This window comes from Mobula hypostoma, chromosome 23, assembly GCF_963921235.1.
Source record: "Mobula hypostoma chromosome 23, sMobHyp1.1, whole genome shotgun sequence".
Lineage (NCBI taxonomy): Eukaryota > Metazoa > Chordata > Chondrichthyes > Myliobatiformes > Myliobatidae > Mobula > Mobula hypostoma.
The window spans coordinates 13959753-13975137 of record NC_086119.1 but is presented as its reverse complement, the minus strand read 5'-3'; the positions used below and the strand labels follow the sequence as shown (position 1 = coordinate 13975137).

Here is a 15385-nt window from a genome sequence, read left to right as displayed (position 1 = left end):
AGGTTAACGATGTGTAAAAAATATAGCAACCTGCAAGAAACTGCAGTGGAAGTAGAATTATTAGTGAAAACATCAGAGGAGAGTTTAACTAGCATTTGGGCTGATCACATTTATGGGCTTAAAACCACTGGCAAGAATCTACTGGGACAAGAGAAAGAACCAGCTGCTTGAAAGAGAGAAGCATTAAGGCATCTACTTCAGGAGGAAAAATGAAAATGCAGATTATTTAAATTTAATGAGACTAAAATACGTTGTGGTACAAAGCAATTTAGCGGTCCGAGTGCATGCAATTAAAAAAAAGATTAGCATTAGGTACAGCACGTAATTAGGAATGTTAACATTTATTGCAAGCAAATTAGGTCTAAAAGTAGGTCTAATGCAAGTTCTGGAGACCATAGCTGGAATGCTGTGAGCAGGGTTGGGCTCTGTACAAGTATGGATATACTTGCATCAGAGGCAATACCAAGGAGGCTCATTAGGGTGATTGCTGTGATGAAGAGAGTTATTGTGCAAAGAGAGAATGAGCCTATACACATTGGATTTTAGATGGACCTACTGTATAATTTTTGGAGATTAGATGAATGAAACATCTTACTGAGGTTTAAGATTCTGGCCAGGACTGACATGGTGAACACTGAGGTGATGCCTCCTCATTTGGTTCTGCCAATGAGTTTCAAAACAGGGGATCGCTCATTTCAGATGAAGAGGCAAAGCCACTGAATATACTCAAGCTGGAGACTGACAAGACATTGAGATTACAGAGGAGTTGAGCATTTACAGGGAGAGACAAAAAAAAGATTTTGTTTGTCACAAATACATTGCAGCATACAGTGAAATGCCCCATTTTGCATCAAATCTACTCATCAAGGATCGTACCTGCAAGTGTTGCCACACCTCCAGTGCTAACATAGCATCCCCACGACTCACTAACACCAACTCAATCATTTTTTTTGGAATGTGGGAGGAAACTGAAGCACACGGAGGAAGCCCACTTGGTCATGGGAAGAACACACAGACTCCTTACAGACAGCAGTGGGAGATGAACCCCAATCTTGCAGTCACTGCTAGGAAGTACTGCGCTAACTGCTTTGTCACCATGCCAGTCACCAAACAGGGAAAATAGATATCAAAACCAATATCCAATTAGTCTTAATCTCCCTTATTGAATGGCAGTGCAGGGCTTGATGGCAACTGCCTTTTCTAATGTTATGAAAAAAATCAACCAAAAATCAAAATACAGAGAAAATTCTGGTAATATCATCAGATCAGGCAGCAATGAGAGAGAAAGAACAATAATCACTCTTGTCAAAGTCCCTGCCACTGCGAAGTCAATTGTACGTTTGTATGCAGTGAGCATGCTTGTTCTTCTCATAAATCCTTTTGAGGAATGCTTAACCCATTTGCTGCGTCTTTCAGCTCTGCTTCTTCAGCTGCATCATATGGAAAACATAAGCAATTGCAAGTATATATGATTTCCAACCTGACCCACTTTGCTCATCTTCTGAAGCTACTGATAGCTAAGAAAAAGAAGAGGAAAAAAGTAAATCTGACCTAGACGTCATGCAAAATGATCCACTGATCATAGGCATAGATATATGTTTTCCACCCTAATATACACTCAGTGATTACTTTATTAGGTACAGGAATGGAACCCAGTATGTTCTTCTGCTCCTGTAGCCCATCCACTTCAGGTTCGATGTGCTATGCATTCAGGGATGCTCTTCTGCACACCACTGTTATGATGCGTGGTTACTTGAGTTACTGTCGCCTTCCTGTCAGTTTGAACCAGTCTGGCCATTCTCCTCTGACCTCTCTCATTAACAAGGTGTTTTCACCCACAGAACTGACGCTCACTGCATGGTTTCTGGTTTAATCGGACCATTCTCAGGCCATGACCCTTCATCAGATGATTTCAGGTCTCAGACCAAAACATCAGGGCATTTATTCCCCTCCATAGATGCTGCCTGACTTGCTGAATTCCTCCAGAGTTGTATGTGTGTGTTGCTCTGGATGTCCAACATGTGCAGAATCTCGTGTTTGTGAATACAAAATCCAGAACTTACCATCAGACATTGATATCCAGTAAAAGTAGCAGAGAAATGACATACAAGCATTATGAGCAAGTTTGCGACTACAACTGTAACTGTTTGTAACTGTCAGATAATCTCCGCAAACCAATCAGATTAGATTGCAAGGTAATGTTACAGCTCACTAAAACTCCAGTTAGACCCCACTTGGAATGTCATGATTAGTTCTGGTCACCTCATTATTGGAAGGATGTGGAAGCTTTGGAGGATGCAGAGGAGAGTTTGCAGGATGCATATCTTATGAGGATAGATTGACTGAGCTAGGGCTTTTCTCTTTGGAGCAAAAGAAGAGGAGAGGTGACTTCATACATGTGTAACAGGATGATAACAGGCATAGCAACACGCATAAAAAATGCTGGTGAACGCAGCAGGCCAGGCAGCATCTATAGGAAGAGGTACAGTCGACGTTTCGGGCCGAGAATCTTCGTCAGGACTAACTGAAAGAAGAGCTAGTAAGAGATTTGAAAGTTGGAGGGGGAAAAGGAGATCCAAAATGATAGGAGAAGACAGGAGGGGGAGGGATGGAGCCAAGAGCTGGACAGTTGATTGGCAAAAGGGATATGAGAGGATCATGGGACAGGAGGCCTAGGGAGAAAGAAAAGGGGGAGGGGGGAAGCCCACAGGATGGGCAAGGAGTATAGTGAGAGGGACAGAGGGAGAAAAAGAGGGAGAAAAAATATATAATAATAATAATAAAATAATAAATAAACAACAGATGGGGTACAAAGGGGAGGAGGGGCATTAACGGAAGTTAGAGAAGTCAATGTTCATGGTATCAGGTTGGAGGCTACCCAGACGGAATATAAGGTGTTGTTTCTCCAACCTGAGTGTGGCTTCATCTTGACAATGGATAACAGGCATAGATCGAATTGGGCAGGGGTGTTCAGAAGTAAATTTTTTTTTATTATATAAACAGAGTCGTGGGTGTGTGGAATGCCCTGCTAGGGATAGTGGCAGAGGCAAATATATTAGGGGTACTTAACAGACTTTTAGATTGGCATGTGGATGATAGAAAAATGGAAGGCTGTGGGAGAGGGGAAGGATTAGATTGATCTTGGAGTAGGTTAAAAGGTCAGCACAACATCATGGTCAAAGAGCCTGTACTGAGCTGTACTGTTCTGTGTTCTGCAACCAGTTCCATCTGTCTATGTTTAACACACAAAAACAAAAATCAGGAAAGCAAACTGATCATCTCAAAACTTATGGGGTAATTCACCCTGGTCTAATTTTAAGATACTTTTCTCTCCCCTTTCATTCTGTATTCTGAGGAAGTAGCCTTATCTATCAAATATTTCTGACATAAATTCCACAGTAAGACATCTTGGAGAGCTGTTCCAAATAGAGATACATTCCCGTTAAGGATGTGTATCCTCTCTACAGCCCCCAGAGTGGCATAGAGCACTCCAGATGGGCTCCAGCTAGAGTCCTATAGAGGTACAACATTGTTCCCATGCCTTTGTTGTCTAGATGAATAAGCCACTTTGTACTGTTTTTTCCGAAGACGACAAATCGCTTCTCCGTCTCCAAATCAATTCCTTTAACGTTTATGGAGAGGAACAGTTGGCCATGGTACAGTGATTTCCTTCAATTAGCTCCAAGTGCATCAGGGGCATCTGCACAGCTATATCACAATTGTACTTGTCGCAGGAGGCAGCCCTGGAGAGCTCTTGGCAACTGCTCAAGTTTTACTGCATATAAAGCGGATTGTGAAGACAGACAACTTTCTCTTTGTCGCATAAGCAGACTTGTATTGTAGACAGAATCAGACTCGCTCATTATGAAACACATGCTTCCATGGGGTTAAGTTCAAAACTTTACAAGTTGACACACTTAGAAATTTAATACCCACTTTCCACAGCTAAACTATTTCTGGAAACAACCAGTATTGTTCTGCAATTTTTTTAATGTTTCTATTTATTATACCAATCATAACCATCACCCACTTTGCCACTGCCCTGCTGAGTGCCCAGTCAGCTTAGAGAGAGTACACTGCCAGACAGAAATGTTGCAGCCCAAGTCTTCAGAATCAGAGCTTAAGATATTTAGAGATACAGCACATTATCAGGCCCTTTTGTCCCAATGAGACAGGACTGCACAATTACACCCTTGTGACCAATTAACCTACCAGCCCCTACATCTTTGGAAAGAGGGAAGAATCCAGAGCTTCCAGAGAAAACTAATGCGGTCACACAGAGGGAACGTACAACTCCTTACAGGAAACCCTCACAGTCATGGGGAGAATGTACAAACTCCTTACAGACCGTGGTGGGAGTTGAACCCAAGTCACTGGTGCTATTAAGCATTAGGCTAACCGCCAAGCTACCATGTGGCTGATTATGGCCATTAAAGCTCGGCACCCTCAAGTCCATTGTCAATCAGAAATGTCCCAGGAAACATGATTGGGAGATAAGCACTAAGTGCTTGTAATGAGGCACGACAAAAAGATGATTCTTAGCTTATCATGTGAACTGCAAGGACAAGGCCAAATTCAGCAGCTGCAATTCTTTTGCTTAGTCTTATTCACAAATATCTACATTCACAATGATGTCAGGACAAGAATCAAAAAAGGTTAGATTCAAAAAGGCAACTATTGGCTACGTTATAGAACGTACAAGTTATACTCGAGGAAAGCCAGAGGATTTTAGATGGTTTTGTGTGTATCTCTCTCTGCAGTAGCCCAAAAATATGTTTAATGACACATGCCTCAGCACTACAGTTTTCTTGTGTAGGGTGTTGAGAAGCCTGTATGTTTTATCAGACTTGGATCATGATATACTGTATCTCAAGGCGGCAGGTATGGGGAGTAGAGTAGAATAGATAAATTATATATATTTTTTTATTTACTGGGCTACAGCGCAGAATAGGCTTTTCTGACCCTTTGAGCCGTGCCGTCCAGCAACCCCCGATTTAACCCTTGCCTAATCACAGGACAATTTACAAGGACCAATTAACATCTTTGGACTGTGGGACGAAACCCACGTGGGCACAGAGAGAATGTACAAACCCGACTCCCGATGTGGCTAACCCGTTTTGCTCGGTTTTTGTGTGGGAAGAAGGATTTGGGGGGTCAATGTGCCTCTTCGGTTTTTGTTTGTTTTTTGTGTGGGGGAGTGGGATTTGGGGGTTGATGTGCCCGATCTGTTTTGCTTGGTTTTTGTGCGGGGGGGGGGATTGGGGTTGGTGGCCTGTGCCTTATCTGTTCATTTTTTTTGTGGGGAGGTGGGTTTTGGGGGGGTTGATGATTGTGCTGCCTTTCCTTTCTCTTTTCTTTCTTGGTTACACGGCTACCTGGTGAAGTGGAACATTTCAAAGTTGTATACTTTGATAATAAAGGAACCTTTGCACCTTACAGACAGCAGTAGGAAATGAACCTGGGTCGCTGGTACTGTAAAGCGTTGTGCTAACCACGAAGCTACCGTGTAGGACATGCAAAAATTGTATCACTGTTCGAACTTTATTAGATTTTGACCCCAGTGGGTTTAACAGAGGTGCAAAGTCACCACTGTACAGGCAATAGCAACAAAGTTCCGTAATTAATAAGTAAACCCTCAACATTTCGATTCATAATTTCTGTTCCTTGATAGCACTGAACTCTCAGAGGAAACCTAGTCCACACCGCGTGATGCTCCACCACCATCAAGCTGAACATGGACAGAACAGCATCTTTCCTTTGTGATGATTATCTGGTGAGGACAAGATTGCAGTCCTGGGCACCGTGGGGAAGGGGAAAATACAATTATCCTCCATAAACTAAACACTTAAGGGGGCTTTCTAAGGAGCCATTGCAACACTCACAGCAGCCAGCCACAGAGAAGTGATAGAATACTATCTAAAGATGAGCAACTTCATCCTGGCTGACTAGTTAGCTACATGGGAATGAGTAGGGGCTCATCAGCCCAACAACTGTTTCATTATTCTGTTAACCTTCCCAATGCCACATGTTTAACATCCATTCTATGGACTTTTCCTCCACAGAGCCAAGTTCCTACTCAAGTTAAAAATATTCCCATGTACTGCAGAGGCAATAAAGATTTGATTCAAAGGAATTAAGACCATAAGATATAGGAGCAGAATCAGGCTATTTGGCTCATCAAGTCTTCTCCTGTAACCTTTGACATCCTTATTAATCAAGAACCTCATCATCAACCTCCGCTGTAAATATACTTAATGATTTGGCCTCCACAACCGCCTGTGACAATGAATCTCACAGATTTACCACACTTTGGTTAAAGAAATTCCTCCTCATCTCTGTTCTAAACGGATGCCCCTCTATTCTGAGGCTGTACCTTCCAGTTCTAGACCTCCCCCATTATAGGAAACATCTTCTCCACATCTACTCTATTTAGGCCTTTCAACATTCGGTAGGTTTCAATAAGATCCTTTCCCCCTCCTCCACTCTTCTGTACTCCAGCAAATACAGGTCCAAAGCCAAACACTCCTCACATGCTAAGCCTTTCAATCCCGAAATCATTTTTGTGAACCTCCTTTGAATCATCTCCAATGTAAGCAGATGCTTACTTAGAAAAAGGGCCCAAAACTGCTCACAATACTCCAAGTGCAGTCTGGCCAGTGTCTTATAAAGTCTCAGCATTACATGTTAGCTTTTATGTTCTAGTCCTTTCAAAATGAATACTAACATTGCATTTGGTTTCCTTACCACTGACTCAACCAACAAGTTAACCACACGAGGGTTCCCAAGTCCCTTGGTACCGCTGAGTTTCGAATTTTCTACCCAAGTAGAGAACAGCCCATGTCTTTATTCCTTCTACCAAATTGCATGACCATACACTTCACTACATTCTATTCCATCTGCCACTTCTTTGCCCATTCTTCCAATCTGTCCACATCATTCTGCAGACTCCTTGCTTCCTCAACACTACCTTCCCCTCCACCTATATTTGCATTGTCCGCAAACATGGCCACAAACCATCAATTCTTTCATCCAAAATGTCATATTTCAGTGGTCTGGTATTTACCCTCTGCTCTTTTACAGGTTGCACATCTGAAAAAACTTTTTGTATCCTCTTTTATATTATTGGCTAGGTTACCTTTATACTTATTTTTTTCTGCCTTTATGGCTTTTAGCTGCCTCCTGTTGGCTTTTAAAAGCTTCCCAATCCTTTACCTTCCTACAAATTTTGAGATATTTTATGACCTCTCTTTTGCTTTCATACTGTCTTTGACTTCCCTTGTCAGTCATGGTTGCCTCCTCCTCCTCCCTTTAGGATACTTCATCTTTGGGATGCATCTTTCTTGTGCCTTCCAAATTTCCCCCATTGCTGTTCTGCTGTCATCCCTGCTACTGACCCTTCCAATCAACCAAGGCCAGCTCCTTTCTCATGCCTCTGTAATTTCCTTTACTCCACTGTAATATAGATACATGCAGTTTTAGCTTCCCCTTCTCAAACTGCAGGGTGAATTCTATCAAATTATGAACACTGGCCCCTATGGGATCCTTTACGTTAAGTTCCCTAATCAAATCTCGATCCTTACATAACACTCAATCCAGAACTGCCATCCCCTAGTGAGCTCAACCACTAGCTGCTCAACCACTAGCTGCTCGAAAACAGCATCTCATAGGTAGGCATTATACAAATCCCTTCCCTTCGAATCCAGCACCAACCTGATTTTCTCAATCTACCAGAATATTGAAATCCTCCACGACTATCGCAGCATTGCCCTTTTCACACACCTTTTCTATCTCCCTTTATAATTTGTAGCCCACATCCCGGCTACTGTTCGGAGACCTGTATGTAACTTCTATCAGGGAGTTTGTACCCTTGCAGTATCTTAACTCTACCCACAAGGATTCTACATCTTTCGATCTCGTGTCACCTCTTTCTAAGGATTTGATTTCATTTTTTACCAACAGAGCCGCCCCACCCCCTCTGCCAACCTGCCTGTCCTTTTGTTACAAAGTGTATCATTCTGTGTTAAGCTCACAACTATCACTTTCTTTTAGACATGATTCAGTGATGTCGACATCAAACCAGCTGATCTCTAACTGTGCTGCAAGATCATCTACTTTATTCAGTATACTGCATGCATTCAAATATAACTGCATTCGTCCTTTTCGATTTTGGCCCCATGTTACACTAACTCATCCCACTTACTGCAATTTTGCCCTGACACCTGCCTGTCCTTCCTCACAGTCTCACGACACATGACTTATAGTGGCATATCAACTATCCCATCCTCAGCCCTATCATTCTGATTCCCACCCTCTGCCAAATCCCTCACCAACAGCCCTAGCAAACCTGATCACAAGGATATTGGTCCCCCTTGGGTGCAGGTGTAACCCATCCTTTTTGTACAGTTCAATCCAAAGGTTACTATCCTGGAGATCCTGCTTTCCAGCTTTCTACCTAGCTCCCTGAAAATCTCTCTTCAGGCCTTCCTGTCTTTTTCTACCCATGTCATTGGTGCCACTATGTACCATGACTTCTGGTTGTTCACACTCTCCCTTTAGCAGTGGACCTGATTCAAGACATCCCTGACCTTGGCACCTGGGAGGCAACATACTATCTGGATGTCTCTTTCACAGCCAACCCCCAACCCCACAAGCAATATCCAAAGCAGTTTACTTATTATTGAGGGGTATCGCTGAAGGGGTAGTCTGCACTGGCTGCCTATTCTCTTGTGACACCCAGGTACCTGCAGCTTAGGGTTAACTACCTCCCTGCAACTCCTATCTGTCACCTCCTCATTTTCCGGTACGAGCTGAAGGTCATCCAACTGCAGCTCCAGTTCCTATAAGCTGCAGCCAATGTAGTTATCAGAGAGACCGGAGGTCTCCCAAAGTTCCCGCATCTCATACAAAGGAAATCTCCGGACGCATTCTCAGTGCACTGTCAATGTACTAATAAAGGGAAAAAGTTACTAGAAACTCCACTTGCTTGCCCAGGCATGTTGTCGCCCAAGCCTGAACAATGGCCACCCCGTTTACGCATTGCTTCTTTTTATTGGCCCCTGCCAAGTGCCTAATAGATATCTATAATTGCATCCCGCCAAAAAGCCCCGAAAGCACCTGAGATCATTTTATATCTCCCGCTGCCTCAGCAATGAAAGACCTCTTGTGCTGTTTGCAGCCATCCAGAATACTACTTGAGTTCATTGAATTGTTTAAGAATCATACACAAAATATATACATTCAAATGCAAACATGCACTTGCATCCATAATGCACCTAATCCGATTATTTACTTTAACCTATACTTTTAATGCCAGACAAGTTGGCTTCGATGCCACTTACTACACAAGCCAATGATGTGGCTGCTGTCTTCATGAACAAACTTCCTGGTGACAGCTTCTTCCATAATTTGCTTCACCTGCAATGGAAATAAAATACATTCATTATAAACCTTAGGATAGCTTTTCAAAGGGCAAGTTTATTGTATTATATACACTCAGTGGCCACTTTATTAGGTACACCTGTGCTCATTAATGTGAATAATTAATCAGTCAATCTTGTGGCAGCAACTCCATGCATTAAAGCATGCAGGCATGGTCGAGAGGTTCAGCTGTTGTTCAGAACGAACATCAAAATGGGGAAGAAATGTGATTGATCATGGTACCAGAGGACATGGTTTGATCATCTCAAACCGCTGATCTGGGATTTCATGCACAGCAAACTCTAGAGCTTACAGAGAATGGTGCAAAAAAAAATCCAGTGAACGGCAGTTCTGTAGGCAAAAATCCCTTGCTCATGAGAGGGTTCAGAGGAGAATGGCAAGACTGGCTCAACCTGATAACAGTAATGCAAATAACCACATGTTACACCAGTGGTGTCCAGAGGAGCATCTCTGAATGCACAATACATCAACCTTGGAGTTAATGGGCTACAGCAGCAAAAGACCACGCTGGGTTCCACTCCTGCAGCTAATAAATTGGCCACTGTGTAAAAATATTGATCAAATGATTAGTTTCTTTTCTGTTAGCTCAGGACACAGTGGGGGAGGTTGTCTAGCCTCCGTTTGCTACAATTCATACGATGTCCACTGTCATGTTTGGACCTGATCCCTGGGGTCATGAGATAGCAGCTCTACTAACTGTGCCACTATGCTGCTAACATTCCATCAACTATAACATATATTAGAATATTTCAAGCTATTGAAGGATACTTCAGAAATTAATGCTCATTGTTTTTTTCCCCCAATCACTGACAATTTCCTTAAATAATTTTGTCCAGTGGATGTTCTGTTGTGGTTGCCTAAATTGGAGTTAGTTCTTCAGACTGCTCTAAGGCTGGTCCCAAGTGTCTGAGGTTTGAGATCTCTTTGCTATTTTAATACATAGCAATATACTTTTTCTGAACAAAGTGATTTCTAAATGAATGGAGGATGACTGAAATTATGGCTTGTTGTTGCAGGGAATAGAAATGGAACACAATTAGCATTACTCTGTGATAGGCCAAAGAAGTGGCATGGATTATACCCCATGATAAACAATAAATATAATGTATGACAAATATATTGCTTTAATAGAGGACAGGCTCATTTTTTAAGAAAATTGTATTATTAGACTGGAATGGCAAAACCACTTAGCCAACAGTGCAAGATAGAATCTGCTCTTTAAATTTCTTGTTGCTCAAACCATATATCAAAACATGTTCAGGGCACGCATACCATCTGAAAATTGACTATGCAATTTTAAAATTCATGGAAGTTACCTAATATCTGTAGAACGTAGATTTGAGTACAAACCACACATATTTAAAAATAACTGCATGTATAGTTAGTGAGGCTGTAGGTTGCAGAGTGCATTTCACAGCTAAAAACACCCACGTAACTGCAGCTATCAGTCATGTTCTGGCAGGATCCCTGGACATATTCCCTGCAAGATGCTCATTTGTCCAAAAGCTTGGGGAGAAACAAATGGCTTAGCTTTTGAAAAAGCACCTGGGCAATCCAACAGAATCAAATACTCCTTTTAAACACACATCAAGGCCAAATAGTTTAAGATGGTTGTAGAAATACTGAATAAGTCACATTAATAACTGACCTTGCATTGCTAAATTTATGTTGAACATAGTGTCAACAAAATATTGTAATGCATGTGCACTTTAGAGCAGTTATGATCCAGAACACACTGCCATTAAGACTGGTAGAACCCAAGTTAGAATCAGATTTAATATCACCAGTTAGAATCAGATTTAATATCTCCAGTATACGTCAAAAAATTTGTTGCTTTGTGGCAGCAGTACATAATAAAAACTATTATAAGTACATATTAAAAAATAAATTAAATAAACAGTGCACAAAGAAATGGGAATAAAAATATACTGAAAATTGTCACACACAACATGCTGGAGAAACTCGGAGAGCCTGGCAGCATCTATAGAAAAGAGTTGACAGCTGACGTTTCGGGCCGAGACCCTTCATCTGGACTGAAAGGGAAGGGTAAAGATGCCTGAATTAAAAGGTGGGAGAGGGGCTACCTAGAAGGCGATAGGTGATTCCAGATGGTGGGAAAGGTCACGGGTGGGAATAGAGAGAATCTGATAGGAGAGGAGAATGGACATTTTTTAGTACAAAAATCAGCAGATGCTGGAAGTCCAAGAAATACACACAAAATCCTGGAGGAACTCAGCAGGCCAGGCAGCATCATGCAAAAGAGTAAACAGTCAACGTTTCAGGCTGAGACCCTTCATCAGGACTTCTCGTGTTTGTACTAAGGAAGTGTTCACAAATCTGATGGTGGAGGGAAGACGCCGCTCTGACAATACACAAGCTTTAGTTGGAAAGGGTGAGGAAGTCCTGCTTCAATTGTACATGGCTGGTGAAGTAGGGCAACACAGTACTGTGGTGGTTAGTGCAAGTCTAATACTGAGCTGTATTACCTTGAGCTGAGTGTTGAAGTTCAGAGCTCAATTCTGACGTCATCTGTAAGGAATTTGTATGTTTCACATGACTGTGTGGGTTTCCTCCAAATGCTCTGGTTTCCTCCCACAGTCCAAAGACTTGCTAGTTAGTAAGTTAATTGGTCATTGCAAATTGTCTTGTGATTAGACTAGGGTTAAATAGATGGTTTGCTGGGCAGCATGGCTCATTAGCTGAAAGTGCCTCTTCCGCATTGTATTTCTAAATAAACACACTGTGCTGTAAATAATATACAATATAAATTTCCTTCTAATTATTAGCAGCACAACTATTGAGAAAGCATAGACTGTTGGAAATGAGAAACCCCATCTCTGACAGATAATTAGAAATAATCTTTTTTTCCTCAGCTCATGGTCGATTGTACTAAGGGTTTCTCCTGTTGGTAAAATAATCCGAAATACCTTGCTTGATGTAAACATTGGGTTGAAATCCTACAGTGCACGATAACAAAAGTGTCAATGGGAATTTAAGGCTTTGTGCTTCCTGCCACACTACAATTTCAATCCAATTATTGTTGTGGCAGATAGTGCTTGACAATGAAAGCTCCTCTACACTTAGCATCTTTAAATTAAACTCAGCTTTCATGTAAAGTACAATTTTAATAAAACTCTGGAGAAATAAATACAACAGAATAAGCCTCAGCCAAAGCTCTCAATACCTTTCCAGCATTTGTGACATTTTCCGATTTACCTACTCCTTTCACATGGAATATCGCCCTTCTCTGCTTTGTGTCAATGTTGTAGGAACCCAGACAGAAAGGGCGAATTACTGATAACTCCTTGTTCTCTAAATCCAGATCCCTGCATGACTCAGTGCTGAAGATATCTTCAGGCTGAATATTAGCAAAGAGAGAAAAGAAGAGAAGCATACCCCTCTATTAGCCAGCAGAGCAGAAGTTGGCATTTCTTGATCACAAATCAATTGGGCCATGATCTTACTGAATGGTTGAGACATTAGTCTTGCTTCTAATTCTGAAAGTTCAAAGTAAATTTATCAAAGAACGCAGATGGCACCATGCACAACCCCAAAATTCATTTTCTTGTAGGCATTCACAGTAGATGCAGAGAAATACAATAGATTCAATGAAAAGCTTCACACAAACAACCAATGAAGACAAACTGTGCAAATACAAAAAATACAAACTGTAGCATCTTGTGAAGTTCTTGGGCAGGGGAGCAATGAAGATTATGGAAAGTTGTAAATTCATGGTTTATAGGTTGAATACCCCTTATCCTAAATACTCGTGGCTGAAAGTCTTGCAGTGTTTGGACCACTTGCATCTATATAATCAGATACCTTGGGGATAGGACCAAAATCCATTTACATTACATATACAGCTTTATGCATATACCATAATGATAGTTTTATATCACGTTTTTAATAGCTATCGCTACCTTGGCCACCCAGCAGGACAGTCAGAGACCATCATTCCCAACTCTGAATTTTGTGTTCTTCTGGTAAACAGTCTTCATCTTACACTTGTTCATCACACATATGTACCGGTGTAGCCATTCAGTGTGTTGGATTTTCATTAGCATCGATCTTGGCAAACTCATCAATGAATTTCTCAGCTGCTTCACGTTCAGCAGACACCATCACCACAAATCTTTAATTTGTTCAAGTTCATAGGACTAGATGCTTCAATCCCTTTGATGAGCAGATCCTAACTCGGGTAGCAGCATGGAGATCTTGAGGTGGGGCTTGGTGGGTGGCAGATGCTTCCCGGGGGTCATCAGGTGGGCACCCCCTTTCTTAAATGTTTCATCTTTTTAAGCCCACTACATCTCCAGAGGGCTCAACAGTGCAACCCAGTGACCCAGGTTCACATCTGGCCACCCATGGGTCATTTTAGGGCCCAGCTGCTGTCACTCCTCTCCATCCATAACCAGCGGCTGCTTCATTTAGCTACCACCAAGAGTTCTTTAATAAGCTTGCCGCTGGCCCTGGCCTCGGACTCCTAGTCCCTTCAGCAATCTGACCACAGAAGTAGCCACAAATCCCCTGTGCCAACCTCTACTGGGAAAATCCGCACCTTCCATCCACACTGCTTAGTCCCTGCGGCCAGCTCAGCGTATCTCACACGTTTCTGCTCATACGCCTCGCAGACGGCGTCGTCCCAGGGCCCTGTGAGCTCCGAGATTACCACAGCCTTCAGACTGCTGGACCACAAGACCAAATCTGGTCTGAGGGTGGTAGTGGCCATCTCTGTGGGAAACATTAGCCTTTTGCCAAGGCTGACAGCGATAAAATTTAATGCCGTGCCTTTTCGTAAATTTCTGCAACCAGCCTACTGAATATTCACAATTACTTTCAATTTTCAGCTTACCGTGATAGATTTTTGCTTGCTTCATGAATGGCCTACTGTTAAGTGGCACAAGTTATCAAATTTCAACATATCAAGTCAAGTCACTTTTTATTGTCATTTCGACCATAACTGCTGGTACAACACACAGCAAAAACGAAACGACGTTTTTCAGGACCATGGTGCTATATGAACAATACAAAAACTACACTGAATTACGTAAAACAACACAAAACTCCACTAGACTACAGACCTACCCAGGACTGCATAAAGTGCACAAAACAGTGCGGGCATTACAATAAATAATAAACAAGAGAATATGCACAGCAGAGGGCAGTGGGATGGTGTCAGTCCAGGCTCTGGGTATTGAGGAGTCTGAATGACTTGGGGGAAGAAACTGTTACATATGCCGGTGATGTTCAATCCGATTCTGATTCACTCTGATGCTGACAAATCCACTCTTTCAATACATACTCTAGATCTTCCTTTTTTTGCTTTATGCAGCATTTTTCTATTTTTCATTACATATGTGGGGTGACTTCTCAGAACTGTCTGTGGTGCACAGAAACCTGTGCATCACCTGGGAGTCTTCCCAGTGCCTTGTGGAATTTCCCATTTGTGACATCAATTTAGCACTCAAAAAACTTTTGGACTTCAGAGGTTTGCGGATTTTGGAATTTCATATAAGGGGTGCTCAACCTGTACTAGGTGTCAGTTAACCAACAGCATTTGAACAACATAACAACCGTTCTAATTAGTCCCTTTTACTGTCTTGAGGCAATGATGATAAAAAGTATGACAAGTTTCAGAGAACTAGAGAGGAACAGTGAACTAGGAGGAAATTGTGTCTCAATATCAAAAGAGTGAGGGGAATGCAAGGCAGAATGAAATGGGTAAAGTAGACAGAGAACAGAAAAGAGGTGTAGGGAGATTCTGAGAGGAAGAAAGAAAGAATGTTGATATTAAAGCACTTGGGCAGAGATACATCATACAACATAGAACATAACAGCCCAGTACAGGCACCTTCAGCCCATGATGTTGTGTCAACCTTATACCTACTCTAAGATCAATCTAACCCTTCCCTCATACATGGCCCACCATTTTTTAAATCATCCAAGT

General features: G+C 42.0%; 1 protein-coding gene across 2 annotated transcripts in view; it reads right to left on the bottom strand.

Moving 5' to 3' along the window:
• Positions 1–15385, bottom strand: part of LOC134336683 (small G protein signaling modulator 2-like) — a 292004-nt gene that overhangs the window by 237051 nt on the left and 39568 nt on the right. The window contains exon 2 of one of the 2 annotated variants that reach the window (XM_063031039.1): positions 9339–9414. In XM_063031039.1, coding sequence (XP_062887109.1) covers positions 9339–9414 — 76 coding nt within the window. Of the gene's footprint in view, positions 1–9338; positions 9417–15385 lie in introns of those variants that run through there. The other variant, XM_063031041.1, reaches the window with a different exon arrangement.